Genomic DNA, 15,669 nt, shown 5'->3' with positions numbered 1-15,669 from the left:
AGAAGATAGAATAATCAATTGGACATGATTTATGCAGGATTTTCAGTTAGCTCACTATCAGGCTAATTGAACAAATATCAACTCCATACCATCAAGCTTATGAGTTTGTTTTACTTGCTTTAAAGTAAAGTAGCTGCTGCACACAGGTTGCGGTGAGTCATTCACTAAATGTGTAAACAATCAGTTGTACAAATAGATCTTATGTACATATTGAGAAACATTCCTTTGGCAAATACACCTCTTTTACTACGATTGCAGGAGCAGACATTACGTTTCTTTACTCTCCTGATATTGAGCACTGTCAGCAACCACTCTTCCTGCCAATTCTTTACCTTTGTTTGAGCAGACTGGACCAGAGATAACAGGTGTGAAACAAGTAGTAGACATTTACAATTACAAATAAGTACTTAAATAATACTTGTTTCTTGTGAAGAATGACAGAAAACAGATGAAAATAAGAAACTAACTCTGACCTATTGTCACAAAGGAATGATTAATTTTAAGTTTTTTAATTCAGCGCTACCATACACTAGGAGAAGTCAAGAGGGTGCTGGATCAAGAAAACAGTGGAAATGAAAACAAATCAGCATGCAGTATACTTTGTATACTTTTCTGAAATGCAAACATGCAGTTTATGAGCTCTTTCAAAGCCTTACATTAGTGGAATTATATTTAAAATCTGGAGAACCCAATTTCTGGACTGCACACAAAGGCATCTTCTATAGCTTTTCTCTGACTACAACCCAGACCCGCATAGGCTCACAACCTTTTAAAACTATGAACATGAACTCCAAGATTTCAGATGTTTTCACACCAAAACCACGTAAAAATACTTGTAAATCACATTGCCAGGGTTAATGTTTGTTATTGCACCTTACTGAGCTGGTTGGTCCCTCACCAAGGGCATTAAAGGAAATGGAACCATTCTCACGGCAGGTGATTTGCCAGTTTCAGGCCTCGGAGCAACATTTTATCCTCGCTAACAGTACGACATAATGGCTAAGAGAACTTTATCAAATCATGCTGCTTAAGCAAAACGTTTTTTTCTAAATAAGTGAAAATATAATGGAGTGTCAGGATTCATCATGCCTACTGTTGGCCTTCAACTGACACCCTGTAACTGTCTGAACATGAGGCTCACGCTGAAAGGCCAAACAGGCCTTTATGTTCCCTGTCCTTGTAACCTGGAACCACTGACAGACAGTTTTGCAGGTTGACAGGCTAATACTAATTAGAGCATTTAAAAACTGAGTGAAGGCTTTGGAGACTAATTCAGTTGATATGTTTCCTCCGTTTGTTTTATGTGTTTTTAACGTTTATGTTTATCTTGGTCACCAGGGCTCCCTTGGAAAAGAGATTTTGTAATGTCATTGGGATTAGCCTGGTTAAATAAAGGTTTCATTTTTTAAAAATGCCATAAAAACAACAGCACACTAGGAATGAAACTGCAAAATCACACACTAATATGAGGTAAGAAAATGTCCAGCACAGCTAAACTAAACTAAACTAAACAGAGGACTGTTCAAGGTCTTGTTGTCAGAACATCCAAATGTTGTAATCTGAACTCTAAAATAGCAAATATGCCTGAGTGGTCATAGATACATAAAGCCTTGTATGGTTTTAAAACTGCCTTTAAAATAGATTTTTTTTTTAAAAACTGTACTATCAGTCATAGAAAGTCAAAGTTCATGTGTGAAGAACATGTGACCAATAAGCCTGGCTGTGAGCCAATCTGAAGTTGACCTAGTTGCATTATCCTTCAGAAATTCCCTTTATGTCTGTAGCAAATATAACCACAACAAAAGGTATTACTGCCATTAAAGACAGACATTTAACAGCAACATCGCAAACAATCAAGAATTAAGTACAACAAACTGACACAACCCTCATTTCACTAAGGCTTAACTGTAGAGGCAGGTGAGAGGAAAGTTAGAATAATCAAGGCATCAGGATATATTATAATACTGTGTTGGACATGATTTTTGATTAATTTTTGGTTCGCGCTCACCTGCAGGACAATTGAGCAAATATTGACTGTCCAACATCAAGCTTCTGATTTTGTTTTATTTGCTTATTGCACATTAGGCTACTGTAGCTGTACAAAGGTTGCTGTGAATCAGTCACTAAATATGTAAACAATCAGCACAAATAGATCATATGTATAACTTGAGAAACATTCATTCAACCCGCAGTTGCAGAACCACCTGTTTTACTGCAGCTGTGCTTCTAGAATCTTGGCCTATACAGAGTATCGTCAAAACTGAGAAGATGGGAACATATTTGATTTTGGTGGGTCTGCTCTCTATCTGCAGCCTATCCTTTAGTCAAGGTAATACAACACTATACTATATATTGTAATTACAGGTGGTTGTTTAAATTGCTATTGCACCACTTACATGTGGAAATATGTATCTAATTTGTGTGTACTTCTTTTCCCATTTCTTCAGAATGTAGTCGAGAACTTGTGAAAAACGTGGATTTCCCTGGAGCAGAAGTTTCAACTCCCTACTCTCCTGATGCTGAGCACTGTCAGCAGCTTTGCACCCAGCACTCTTCCTGCCAATTCTTTACCTTTGTTCAAGGCGACTGGACCAGAAGTAACAGGTACGAAACAAGTAGTGGACTTTTACAAATACAAATAAGTAGTATGTTTCTTGTGAATAGTGACATCTTTTCAGTCAACAGAGACTGAAAATAAAAAAAGTAACTCCAACTTTTTAATTCAGTGCTCATGGATCCAGAAAACAGAAAACATACTTTTCCAAAATTGCAATCATGCAGTTTATTAGCTTTTTCACAACCCCACATTAGAGGTATTATATTTAAAATCTGATGTAGGTTATTTGTTATGTAGTTTCCATGGGTCAATTACATTTTGTCTTACTATAATTTTTTTTTATAATTTGTTTTTTACTACAGCTGATGACACACTTCCATCTTCAGTTTTTAATGTTAGTTAAATACGCACAAACAAAAAACACTCTGCCCTTATATACAGGACCTTCCGCTGCTGCCTCAGGTCCAGTGCCTCTGGACAGCCCAATGCTCGGACTGCACTCCAAAACGTCACCTCTGGCTTCTCTCTCAAACCCTGCAACCCAGACCCACGTAGGCTCACAAACATTTAAACCCAATTTTGAAAAACTTTTGTCAATTAGTGATGCAGGGTCATACTAATTTGCTCTGTCTGTCTGTTGGGCTGTATCTCTCTCAGAGCCTTGTCTGTCTCAGGTGTACCAGAACGTGGAATTCCCAGGGGCAGACTACCGATCCTTTTTCACAGCGGACTATAAGGAGTGTCAGAGGGCTTGCACCCAGGACCCTGCCTGCCGGTTCTTTACTTTTGCAAATGGGCTCTTCACACCAGAGAAGTACAGGTAAAACTGTATCACATAATGTTACACTGCAGTTGAAATGAATTTCAGTTTTATTAATACAGGGCTTAGAGGTAATGTCTTCGGTGAGAAAACCTCTGTGAGCAAAGTGTTTGTGGCCTTAACAATTTTTGAAAGATGCCTGGTGCAAAGGTGAACAGTATGTTTAGGGAAGTGATATTAAAAAGGTTAATTTAATACTAATGATTTAATTCTTTGATGTTACCTCCAAAATGTAGTCTACAGTATGTACACTTTGTGAACCATTTGTGAACGGGTTGTAACCTCACATAAAAAGGTACCATTAGCACACTTCCGTAGTTCCTTCTAACAGCGCTTATGCTGCTTCCTATGTGAAAGAATTGGGTTGGAGTTTCTGCAAAATTGGTTTACGTGGGCTGTGACGTTCATGTGCACTCCCAAGTTGCTTGCTTACTGATTCTGAACTTAACATCAACACTGCAGCTAATGAAATGGAGTCACCCAAAAATGACCAGCTCCCAGTACAACACAGACACGTGTGAAATAAACACATTCATTTAGCTGACGCTTTTATCCAAAGCGACTTACAATTGCTATAAATGTCAGAGCTTGCACGCATCTGGAGCAACCAGGGGTTAAGTGTCTTGCTCAGGGACACATTGGTGTCTCACAGTGGATTTGAACCCAGGTCTCTCACACCAAAGGCATGTGTCTTATTCACTGCACCATCACCACCACAAAAGCAATAAAAGATGTGCTGAAGCACGAATGAGATTGAAGTTAGGCAAAAACACGGTTTGGAAAGGCGTTTGAGCCATGGCGAGACCTCCGCTTTGTTTTGGATATAAAAACTGATCCTAGTGGAAAGGTAAACTAAAATTGCTGCAAGTTATGTGAAATATATTGAGATCTTGTGCTTTAGTTAGCTTGATTTTTATATAACGTTATCAGTTGAAGGCTCACCGCTAGAGGCCACTAAAAAGTACACATGGCCTCTATAAACTGTACTAATAGTTAACTGTAGCATACAGTTACCTTACTTTCATCAACATCATCATTGTAAAGTGTTGTCAAACGCACATACTGTATTTAGATCAGGGACCTTGTTTTTGGAACTTCTATTTCTAAAAGCCTGTGTATGGCCCTGGTCTGTCCTGGAGGTATTGGTCAACATCTTCATAGGTCTGAATCCAACTATGTTTCTGAGTTCAGAAAGAGATGCTCTGTCTTCTGCTTCCACTTATTGTGTCCTGACTGGCTACAGATCCTTGAACCACCTTAGCTTGGTTGGCATTTGATTGCATATTCTCTACATTTCCCTAATTATGTTTAACATATGTGTATGACTTAATTATTCACAGCTAAAAAATTTTTGCTCATTTAACCCAGGGGGCACAATGACCCAAGCTACCTCTTGTTCTGTTTTAGGTTCAAGTGCCAGCTTAAATACAGCTGGGCAATACCAAGGACCCCTGATGTAGAAACAAAGGCTGGTGTAACATCCGGATTCTCCCACAAAACGAAATTCACTCAACACTTTGATACAGGTGCACAAACAGCATAGCATTAGGAAAACATCCTGCAGGTTGTTTTACATGCTTTCTGAATGTATTATCTGTGTTTTGTGCAGCATGCGAGGGCAGATTGTTTGTAAACACTGCCATTCCAGAACACCACCTCCAGAAACTATCTGCTGCCTCTCCTCAGCAATGTCAGACATTGTGCTCTGCTCATCCACTCTGCACCTACTTCACTTATGTCAGGTAACATACTGTGTGTTTGACAAAATTTTCTCAGAGTGTAATAAACATTTCTAACATTTTGTCTCTTTCATGTGCAGTGTTGGGAGAAATATGTAAAAAAGTAACGCTATTGAATACATTAATGTATAGCTTTTTGCTCTAAGTTATATGACGCAATAATAATAACATTTTGGTACAATTATACCCGATACAATGCATTTTAACCCGGAATTAAGAGATGCTTTGTTTTTTTAATAATTCACTAACTCATTTTTGGGATTTCTAAAATATTGACAATGTACTATTTTTGCCACGCATTTCTATTTTTCTTCTTATTATTATTATTATTAATCAGAATATTGATTTTTATGACAAAGACCCACCTGATCCGCAGATTTAACTATCACTAGAACCCACCTATGCAGGTACATCGTACTATCTGAATAATGTGGCTATTAAATAGCAGTGAAGGAACTCAAAAGTGATGCAAAGGTAGTGTAAAGCATTACAGTTAAGAGACAGACCAGTAATATTGTAATTTAACTAATTACTCTCAAATGACAGTAACTAGTTATCTATAATGTGTTACCTTTTGGAAGTTACATGCCCAACACTGCTCATGTGGCAATAATGTCAAAGCTTGTCCTATAAGACAATAGGAGTAATTAGAAGGTACTGAGTTATACTAGCCAATTCACTGTTCCTTTATTTTAAATTCAGACATGCTTTATTTAATTCAAGTTTTCATTTTGTTTTTTTGCAGTACTAACTTAACTTGTCTCCTGAAGAATAATCGAAATGAAATGGTGATCAAAAACAAAGAGGGAGTCACATCTGGGATGCCAGCACGCTTCTGTCAGCCAGATAACAGTATGTATCACCAGTCAACACTAAAACCTTCAGAAATGACATATTTTCAGTAGACCATCAAAGACCACAGATGAACATGATAGTTTAAAGGTCTGGGGAACGTGAGGGCCAGTCACTGGCATCAACGCCTTTGTAATCCAGAAACTGCCAAAAGAATCAGGCCACATGAGGCCAGGTATTGAGCACAGGTACCTGTGCAACCTGAATGGGCTGCAGGTACGACCTCATGCTACCAGTAGTGACAAGGACACCGGCAAAACACAAAACTAGAGAACAATCAGTCAGGAAGGATAATGAGAGAGCTATTGTTTGTGGCCACCACCTGCACTACCATTGCCTTTTAGGGAGTTGTCTTGCTGTTGCCTCTCCCGTGCAAGTGACATTGATTCACAATCTCTTATGCTTTCTAACTAGACAGATTGATATCACCTGATGATATACTGTGATGATGAAGTGCTTCCTTATTTTTTTAGAGCAGTTTATTTTGGATGTATGGATCAACAATCTCAATAACTTAATGTTGTAAATGGGTCTGGGTTTTATTTAAGCTATGCCGAACAATGGATTTCAGACTCCATCGGTCAGTCAGTTAGTCAGTTTATTATTTACTTATTAAGTGAAATATCTCAACATCTACTTGATGGTTAGAGTTTACGTTTCTACAGACATTCACGTTCCCAAATAAGGTAGGAGTGAAATGTCTCAACAACTATTGAATGAAATTTAGTACTCACAGTTACAGAGGATGAAGTGCACTTTGACGGGCTGACTTAGCATGGCTGTAGACTCTTAGTCTTGATTGCATTATGAATCTATTCATTTTCAGCAGTTTCAATAAATACTGGGCTAGAAGTCTAAATACATTAATAGAATTTCAGAGAAATCTGTGTAATGACTGCAATGGGCCAAAGCTGGGCTTGAAATGTTTATTTTTTGTCTGTATTTATTAAAAGCCTACTTTCACTTAATGGCAACATTGTTCAATCATTTCAGAAACAATCACAAATGAAATAGCTAAGTGGCAAACAGTCTTTTTTAAAATTTGGTTATTGTGTGATCTATAATGACAAAGACTGGAATCATTTAGCCAACATGAACGTGCATCCTTTTAGTTTTATTCTTAGTAAAGTATTTCTATTGTTCAGCCAGCATCAGAAGTTTAACCCTGTTCCTCTCTGCTTACAGACTGGATAAAGGTGGCTCACAAAGATGTAGATTTCCCAGGTTCTAACATTCGCTTTGAACCGAAAGACAATGCAGACGCATGTCAGAAGGCCTGTACTAACGATAAGTACTGCCAGTTCTACAGCTATGTCAATGACAACTTCTCTGACCCTGCTTTAAGGTACAGTACTCTTTATGATTGCATGCGAACCTACATAAACACAAATATTGTCATTAAAAAAATCAGTTTACCAGCATTCCTCAGGCAATACTTCTCATGTAACATTTAACTTGATCATCAATCAGACACTGTTGTAGCCCCACTTTATAATTTGATGACAACTGTATTTATGGTGGCTAATTGAAGATGCTGTTGATTTTGTTTTCTAGGCGCCGTTGTTATCTAAAGCGTGTCATCACCATGCCTGCTCCTCCTAAAGTCGCCAAACTGGCCAATGTTGTGTCTGGTTTCACAAAGAAGAACTGTCATGGTCAAAAACAGTGAATTAAAAGAAAAAAGTGTAGAAACACAATTCTGTGACTCAGCAGTAAGCACTTTCCTCTCACTTCCCCATTTCAAACACTTGTTTTCTGTCATTACTGCCCTCCTCATTGCATGCTGAACCCTTCTATTTTTCCTCATTTAGCTTGGTCCAACAAATCTCGCCTTTTAATGCCTCTTGCTTCACTCAGACATGCACACTTCCCTCCTTCTGTCTTGATATCTTCTTCCTCTTTGTTTCCCCCAGACCTGTTTTTTAAAATTCTTTATTATGTGCACTTGGATAGCTGTTGTTCCTAACATCATTTGCTTTTTGAGCTGCAGATGAGTATTTTTGTGTGACAAATGTGTAAACAAAAACAATAAAACATCAATTTGCCTTTCAGCCTTCTTTATTGATTTAAAAGTAAGTGTTTACACAGCTCATACAGTATGTGTGAGGTGAGCAATGATATTAAAATATATCTGTGTGTTTCTACACCAAGATATTCTTCCACATCCATAAAACATACAGTAAATTGCTACATATAATAAATAGCAATCTGTCATAATTGTTGTAAAGGTTATTGCCTGTAGTTTGAAGCATTCCAAGGTCATTGCAGTATTTACCATTTCAGTAATAATTTGTGCATTAGTTAGTAAATAACACTGATAATTCACCAATAGGCTAATAACTATAAAAAGAAATGATACGCCTTTAAAATTAAGCGAAATGATAAAATGCATTTAAAAAACAGTGGGTTTTGTTTTAATCTTAGCAGAAGTCAAAGACATTAATTTAATGATTAAATGTATTGTGTGTGTGAGTGTTACCTTGAAATCAATAAACATTTACTCCACAGAATTTGTACTATAACCGAAGTACATACTGTAAGTGTTAAATAATGTGCTTCTACTTTAGAAACTATTTATTTGAGAGTGATAACCCACGCGAAGCAATGCTGCTGTAACCTCAACTGTTCTGACATTACATGCATTCACCTCATGAAAAGATTTGGCACATCAATACATATGAGGAGGAACCTAGTGAGAAAAGACACTCCAGAGCTGCATCCCTCATCATATATTAATAAGACTATAAGTAGAATCATGAAGTTGTTTCCTTATTGTACAGTGAGCAAAAATGAGAGGCGATACTGACTTAAATTTGCCAGTTAGCAATATTTGTCATATTGAAGAGTCTGTCACTATACTGAGTCACTGATTTATTCATCTGTATGTTTTTATTCTAGCTCTTGCTAACACTTAACTTAAATAGTTAAATTTAATATTAATTATAATAATACTAATAAAATTCTTTGCCGTTACCTGCAAAAAGTTAATCTATGTTGCCTACACTATGTCGTATAGCCACACCAGCCTGTGGCATATGCTGGTATGGGAGATAAAAACCCTTAGACTGGCCCAGAGGCCGGATGGGCCCTCTCACACTTCACTCTCTTAGACTTAGATAAATGGTGGTCCTTTCAATGTAAATGGTAGCCTATTCTTTTCAATGAGACACAGATTCTAGTAAAGTTCAAATTAACTCAAGTTTAGTGATAATTTCAAGCAAATAAACAAATACAACAAATACACGTATGTCCGAGTTGGGAGCAGACTTCCCAAACTCTGTTTAACATTGGTGAATATGTCCTCTCACTCCTGTTGTGGGTCTCATGGTAAGACCCACCTTTTCCACCTCCACATCCACACATATCCAATATTAAAACAGTAGTTTATTCTACCCTACAACACTTCTACAGAAATAAGACATCATCTTGATATTAGCAAATATTTTATGTGCATAAGATGAACAAGAGTTAACATCAAAATCAACACAAGCGCAGGTCCGTGTGCTATGTACTGTATCACATGATGACGTTCAGAGCTGCAGCCTTCTCGCAAGGGCCCCTTTGTATTCATAAATCTAGTCTTCTACACTTATCAAACCCTCCTTAGACAGGGCCTCCTATGTTTATAAATCTTAGTTTACTCTTATTGACCCAGGTGCCATCAACAACTTGTTAAAATCCATAAAGGCCCCTTTGTTCCTCAGTCAGATATGCAATTAATTCTAAATGTTGGCCTTTGCCTGAGCCTCTGAAATGGCCTGGAGGCAAATTAGTGCAGGACATGAAATTTCGGGTAAGTTGTTTTCATTAATTTGAAGGGGCTATATGAAGTTTGAAAATGAAATTAATTACTCTTTTATTGCCTATTTGCGAACGGGATGTAACTTCACCATTTGCCAGCTTTCTCAGTTGCTTTTAACATCCTCTATGCTGCTTCCTACGTGAACAAATCGGATCGGATTTTCCACGAAATCCATTGGTTTACGTAGGCTGTGACGTTCATGCGCACTCCAGAGCTGCTTGTGTACTGATCTTGAACTTAACAACGACACCGCAGCAAATGAAAAAAATGACCAGCTCCCAGCACAACACAGACTCCAACACATACACAAGGATAAAAAACAAAAAAAAAGTTTTATATGCTGAAGCCCGTCAGGCCAAACGAGAATCATATTGATGTCGGACAAAAACATGGTCAACATTGAGTCTGAGTCATGGAGAAACCTCCGCTTTGAGTATATTATATATATACTGTATATATATATATATATAAAAAACTGACCCTTCCTTTCATTCTATTAGACAGGTAAACTAACATTAGGCCTACTGCAATGCACGTGAAATATATTGTGATTTTGTGCTTTAGTTAGATAACGTTAGCTTGCTGGTGAACACCAACCAGTTGCTGACGTTATCCGGTGCAAAATATAGTTCACCAGCTATGTTATGCATACTTTCTGAATGTATTATCTGTGTTTTGTACAGATACATAATGGTAGAAAGGAGCAGATACTGGTCCTGCAGCAGGGTTGATGCCTTTATTCAACCCCTGCCCAGCTCCCCTCGTGTATCTCCTGGTATTCCTTCCATGCTCTTGATAACCTTCTTGTGACAGCAGGTATGGATGTGTCATCCTGGAGGAGCCAGACTACCTGTGTAATCTGAATGGGCTGCAGGTGCTGCTTCATGCTACCAGTAGTGACAATGACACTAGCAAAACACAAAACTATAAATAACAGTAACAATCAGTCAGGGTGGATAAGGAGAGAACAATAATCTGTGGCCACTGACTGCACAACCATTCCCTGGGGGGTTGTCTTACTGTTGCCTCTCCCGTGCACCTGTTGTCACTTTCATTTGCATCAAAACAAGTGATATTTATTCTCAATCTATTATGCTTACTAACTGGACATATTTAATTGACATGATGGTATACTGTGATGATTAAGTGTTCCCTTATTTTTTGAGCAGTTTAATGTGGATGTATGGATCGACTAACTGAATAACTTAATGTTGTATCTTTTCCTGTTCTATTTAATGCTAGCACCATAGCTCTATGGATGTCTACCGGTCGGGCGGTTACTCAGTCTAGTGTTTACTTATTCAGTGAACTATCTCCAAATGATGTATCCTAATGACTGGTGATCCCCTCAAATCTTTTGAGTTGAGTGAAATGTCTCAACAACAACTGAATGAAATTTAGTTTACACAGTTATGGAGGATGAAGCACACTTTGATGGCTGACTTGGCTGTAGACTAAGTCTTGATTACATAATGAAGCTATTCATTCTCAGCAGTTACAATTAGAACTGTGCTAGAAGTCAGAGTCTAAAAAAACGAGTAGAATTAAGTAAATAACTAAGCAAAGACTATGTAGAATATATGATGTTGCTTCTGTGTACTGTGAGCCAATGAAGTGATTGGCTTACTCAAGAAATATGTTCACACCTACACAGAGAGACTGTGGTATGATGTTTTTCAGGGCTTTGTAGAGGCATGTTTAAACCAGTAGATGACATAAACAGACAACTTTTTGTAATTGTAATAGTTCAGCAGGAGAGATGGCAATCATTATTCTGAAAATTGTTTATCTTTTTAAATTTTGGTTGGAGGACATTTTTATATTCCAATATTTAAATTCAGTCACTCCCACAATGGTTCATTTGATATTAGGTATTTGATATTCAATGTGCTTTACATATACAAGCAAAAAAAGAAAAATAACAAATAAAATGTAAAAGGTACATATAATTGAATAAAAACATATGCTTAAAAGAAAGTAGTGTAATTAATAATATATAATTAAAATAATAATAAATAATTCAAAAGTAGACACTTAGACTGTAAAAAAACACAGTGGAAGTTATTGTCTTCTTCGGAATATAAGAGCCCAAACCATAATGTCCCCATCAGAGGTGAGGTCTACATCTGTAATTAAAAGGAAGATTTGATACAGAGCTATACTGTGTAATACAGAGGCCTCAAATGTTCTCTTTTTTAATAAAGGCTTAATGGCAGCTGTTTTTAGTGACTTTGGGAAAATGCCTGACAGCTGTGAGCCATTAAGTATTTGCTGCAAATCGAGTTAAAAATAGTTTTTAATAAAGTAAGTTGGCAGTATGTCGAGACAACATGTCAATGATTTAAGATGCCGAATTGTTTCCTCAAGAGCTTTTTGGTCTATTTTAGCTTGTTGAATTTTGACATGAGAATCAAATTCTTTCTAGGTGGCCTTAGAAATGGCACAGTCATTGTTTGTATGAGTGTTGTTGATGGTTTGTCTCATAGTTAAAAAAGATAAAAAAGCAAGCAAATTCATTGCATTTGTCCGTGGACAGGAGTTCTGGGGCTTTCTGTTTTGGAAGACTTGTGAGCTTGTCAGTCATGGCAAATAAAGTGCAGCTCGTTGTGTTGGTTTTAGAGTCACAACTTTAATTTTTCGGTTCAGTCTTACTGTTCTCATCAGCCTGGTTATCACCAGCAGCAGGCAGCTGTTTTCAGTGAAAAGGCTCTCATAACTAGCTATACACTACCTGCACCTAACAACAGACACACAAAAGTAACGACTAGATGGATAAACATTGTCATGGACCGTCTCGGGTTACGTATGTAACCCTTGTTCCCCGAGAAGGGGAACGAGACACTGCGTCGGTGACGACACTATGGGAACGCCTCTGGGCGTGGCAGGGCTGAACTATGAATGAAACTACTCCAATCCTATTGTTGTTACTAGAACGGTAGTGTGTGACGGCGTAACCGGAGGGGTATATAAGCACGCCGGCACACAGGACACATTAGCTCTTTTCTATGAAGCAAGGCACTCCAGGTGGGGTGAGGTGTGGCGGACCGACGCAGTGTCTCGTTCCCCTTCTCGGGGAACAAGGGTTACATAGGTAACCTGAGACATTCCCCCAGGGAACTCGAACTGCGTCAGTGACGACACTATGGGAACGAGATACCCACTTAGGCCGCGCCGAAACCCCGCCTGCCCCCAGCGTGCAGAACCTGACGGCACGACTAGGAGGAGAGCGCACGGGTGCTGGGTGCAGAAGGAAGGTCCAGAATGTAAAACCGGATGAAAGTGTGAGGGGTGGCCCAGCCAGCTGCGTCACACAAATCCTGGAGTGACGCCCCTGCGAGGAGGGCCCTAGAAGCCGTCCTGCCTCGAGTAGAGTGTGCCCTTACGGCCATAGCTGAAGGCAAACCGCGCACCTGATAGGCCAGGGAAATAGTCTGAACGATCCAGTTGCTGATGGTGTGTTTAGAAACGGGGAGGCCAGCCTTGGGGGACCCGAAACTGCTTTCCTCCACCGGGAAGACCTCAGAGTGTAAATACTTAGTGCTCTGACAGGGCAGAGCAGATGAAGTCTCCTGTCCTCCGCCGTCACATGAGGTGGGGGATGAAACGCCTGCAGCACCGTGGACCCTGCCAGTCTGGCCCGGAACCTTAGGGACATAACCTGGACAAGGGTGCAGGATGGCCCTGACCCTCCCTGGGGCAAACTCCAGGCATCGGGGAGAAATTGAAAGTGTCTGGAGATCCCCCACCCTCCTCAGAGAGGTGATAGCAAGGAGAAAGGTCATCTTAAGGGTCAGGAGCCGGTTGCACCAACAGGGCTTATGCCTGGTCCTAAGGTAAGTAGGTCTTAAGTCAGCATTCTAAGTCCGACCTAATAGTTATGACAGTTGCACCATCCTGGCTTAAGTCCTCTTCTCACTAAGACCGGGCGTAAATCTTACGCCTAGTCAGTAGCAGGCGTAAAGTCAAAATCTAGGCAAGTTTCTATTGTAACCACTTGATAACTCAGCAGTAAAGACATGGCGCGCCTTATACACAGACTTCACAATGAGTGGGCTTTTAGACGGGAGAGAGTTATTAGGGACAGAAGCAATCCATTGGACATTTACAATGATGAGGAGCTGATTCAGAGGTTTCGATTCTGTCGGAGAAATATATATGAACTTGTTTAAGAGCTGTCACCCGACTTACAGTTTGTGTCGGATCACAACGCAGCATTGACACCCACATTACAGCTGTTAATAGCGCTATGTTTTTATGCAAATGGTGCATTTCAAAACACTTTTGACATGATTAATGTCCACAAATCCACCGCATGTCGGGCCGTGTCACTGGCACTGACCCGCGATCTGCTCACCTCCCCACTGAGGCCGAGTCTGAAACACCGATTCCTCCGGGCCTCTGGCATTCCTGGTATTGTGGGCTGCATCGATGGGACTCACGTCCGGATCCAGGCACCATCTGAGTATGACTATCTGTATGTCAACCGCAAGGGATACCATTCAATCAATTTGCAGATTGCTTGTGACGCCAATTATAACATCTTTAATTTGGTGGCAAGATGGCCTGGCTCTACCCATGATGCACGCATCCTCAGAGAGAGTGTGTTATACCAGGATTTCGAGGCTGGAAGAGTAAATGGGCTGCTTCTCGGCGACAGTGGATACCCACTGAAACACTGGCTGATGACTCCTATAATTGCTCCGAGGACTGAGCAAGAACGATGGTATAACACCATCCACACCACCACTAGGTCCCTTGTTGAGCGGTGCATCGGAGTCCTCAAGTGCAGGTAAAATTCTTTCCGCAGTGTCTGTGCTGCTATCCATGGTGCTGATATAGTGTGGTCACTAGATTACTGAAAACTATATAAATAGACTAGGCCTAGGCTATATAAAACTCGCCAAAAGTGACACATTTAGGTTTTACAGTAGCCTAATCATTAATTCTTTTTTCTAGGTTTCATTGTCTTCATGGAGAGATGCGGATGCACCCTGAGCGAGTCTGCACCGTAATAGCAGCGTGCACTGTCCTCCACAACATCTGTGTCACCAAGATGATCCCTGTCCCTAGACAACACCATCACCTGGTGCCGGAGGAAGGTGCCGACCCTGTGGACCATGCAGGGCATGAAGATGTCGGTGGATGACTAGTCCGTACACGCATTATTAATGCTTTATAAATGTTATAAACTATTGCTTCACTTAAAATAATTCTGCTAATTATCTCCACGTTGTAAACCATAAAAAATAAGCTACAAAGAAAGTCCAGTAGGCTTATAATAAACTCTTTTTTAATTTGTCATTTAATTGTCATTGATTCATTGCACACAATTTGCCATTAGGCTTATTTACAGAATTACAAAAGACCGCCCATCCTCTTCAGAAATAGACGAAGATGACCTGCTTATCTGTTGTTGGAGCAACTGTATATATACATATTATATAACTGTATATATATATTATATATATACATATTATATTTTTTGTTTTTCAAGTTCCAGCTTTTCCTGCTCGGCCTGTAATTTCTTTGTTTCAGCCTCCACTCTAACAATTTCATAGGCCTACTGTTATCTGACAACTACTAAAACTGTTATTGTAGGCTGCTCCAATATATAGGCTACACACCTTCACAATTCACACTCTCGCTTGAGTGGTCGACATCCATCTCTGGAGAGACAGCAGTTTCTTCCAGATCGGTACCGCCACTTTCCGCACCGACCAAACCAATAAAAGCCGGGGAATCCTCTCCAAAGATATCCACAATTATGGTACTGTACACGGAAGTTTTTGGGGGAGGACCCCCGCCGGTCAGGTGGTGTTTTTTTGAAGACAAATCTTTTTTTGCTTTGCTCAGGAGGTCTTTCCACTTTTTCCTCACATCGCTCTCTGTCCGAAGGCAG

The 15,669-nt window shown here is 39.5% G+C and overlaps 1 protein-coding gene across 1 annotated transcript; it reads left to right on the top strand.

The window, feature by feature from the left end:
• Window positions 1-2,213: 2,213 nt before the first annotated feature.
• LOC123976722 (coagulation factor XI-like) lies at window positions 2,214-8,019 on the top strand. Its single transcript, XM_046059070.1, has 9 exons — window positions 2,214-2,329; window positions 2,448-2,604; window positions 2,999-3,108; window positions 3,215-3,377; window positions 4,785-4,903; window positions 4,987-5,119; window positions 5,862-5,968; window positions 7,154-7,313; window positions 7,523-8,019. The coding sequence occupies exons 1-9, from the start codon at window positions 2,269-2,271 to the stop codon at window positions 7,635-7,637; spliced, it is 1,125 nt and encodes a 374-aa protein (XP_045915026.1). The 5' UTR covers window positions 2,214-2,268; the 3' UTR covers window positions 7,638-8,019.
• The last annotated feature ends 7,650 nt before the right edge of the window (window positions 8,020-15,669 follow it).

Source organism: Micropterus dolomieu, linkage group LG09 (assembly GCF_021292245.1).
Source record: "Micropterus dolomieu isolate WLL.071019.BEF.003 ecotype Adirondacks linkage group LG09, ASM2129224v1, whole genome shotgun sequence".
NCBI classification, from domain to species: domain Eukaryota; kingdom Metazoa; phylum Chordata; class Actinopteri; order Centrarchiformes; family Centrarchidae; genus Micropterus; species Micropterus dolomieu.
Note: the sequence above shows the minus strand (reverse complement) of the source record. Positions and strands in the feature narration are given on the sequence as shown.

Excerpts from the sequence above, each read along its gene's own strand:
- LOC123976722 (XM_046059070.1), top strand. The coding sequence starts at position 2,269 with ATGGGAACATATTTGATTTTGGTGGGTCTGCTCTCTATCTGCAGCCTA. Across the intron at positions 3,378-4,784 it reads TTCACACCAGAGAAGTACAG|GTTCAAGTGCCAGCTTAAAT; the intron begins GTAAAACTGTAT and ends GTTCTGTTTTAG. Across the intron at positions 5,120-5,861 it reads ACCTACTTCACTTATGTCAG|TACTAACTTAACTTGTCTCC; the intron begins GTAACATACTGT and ends GTTTTTTTGCAG.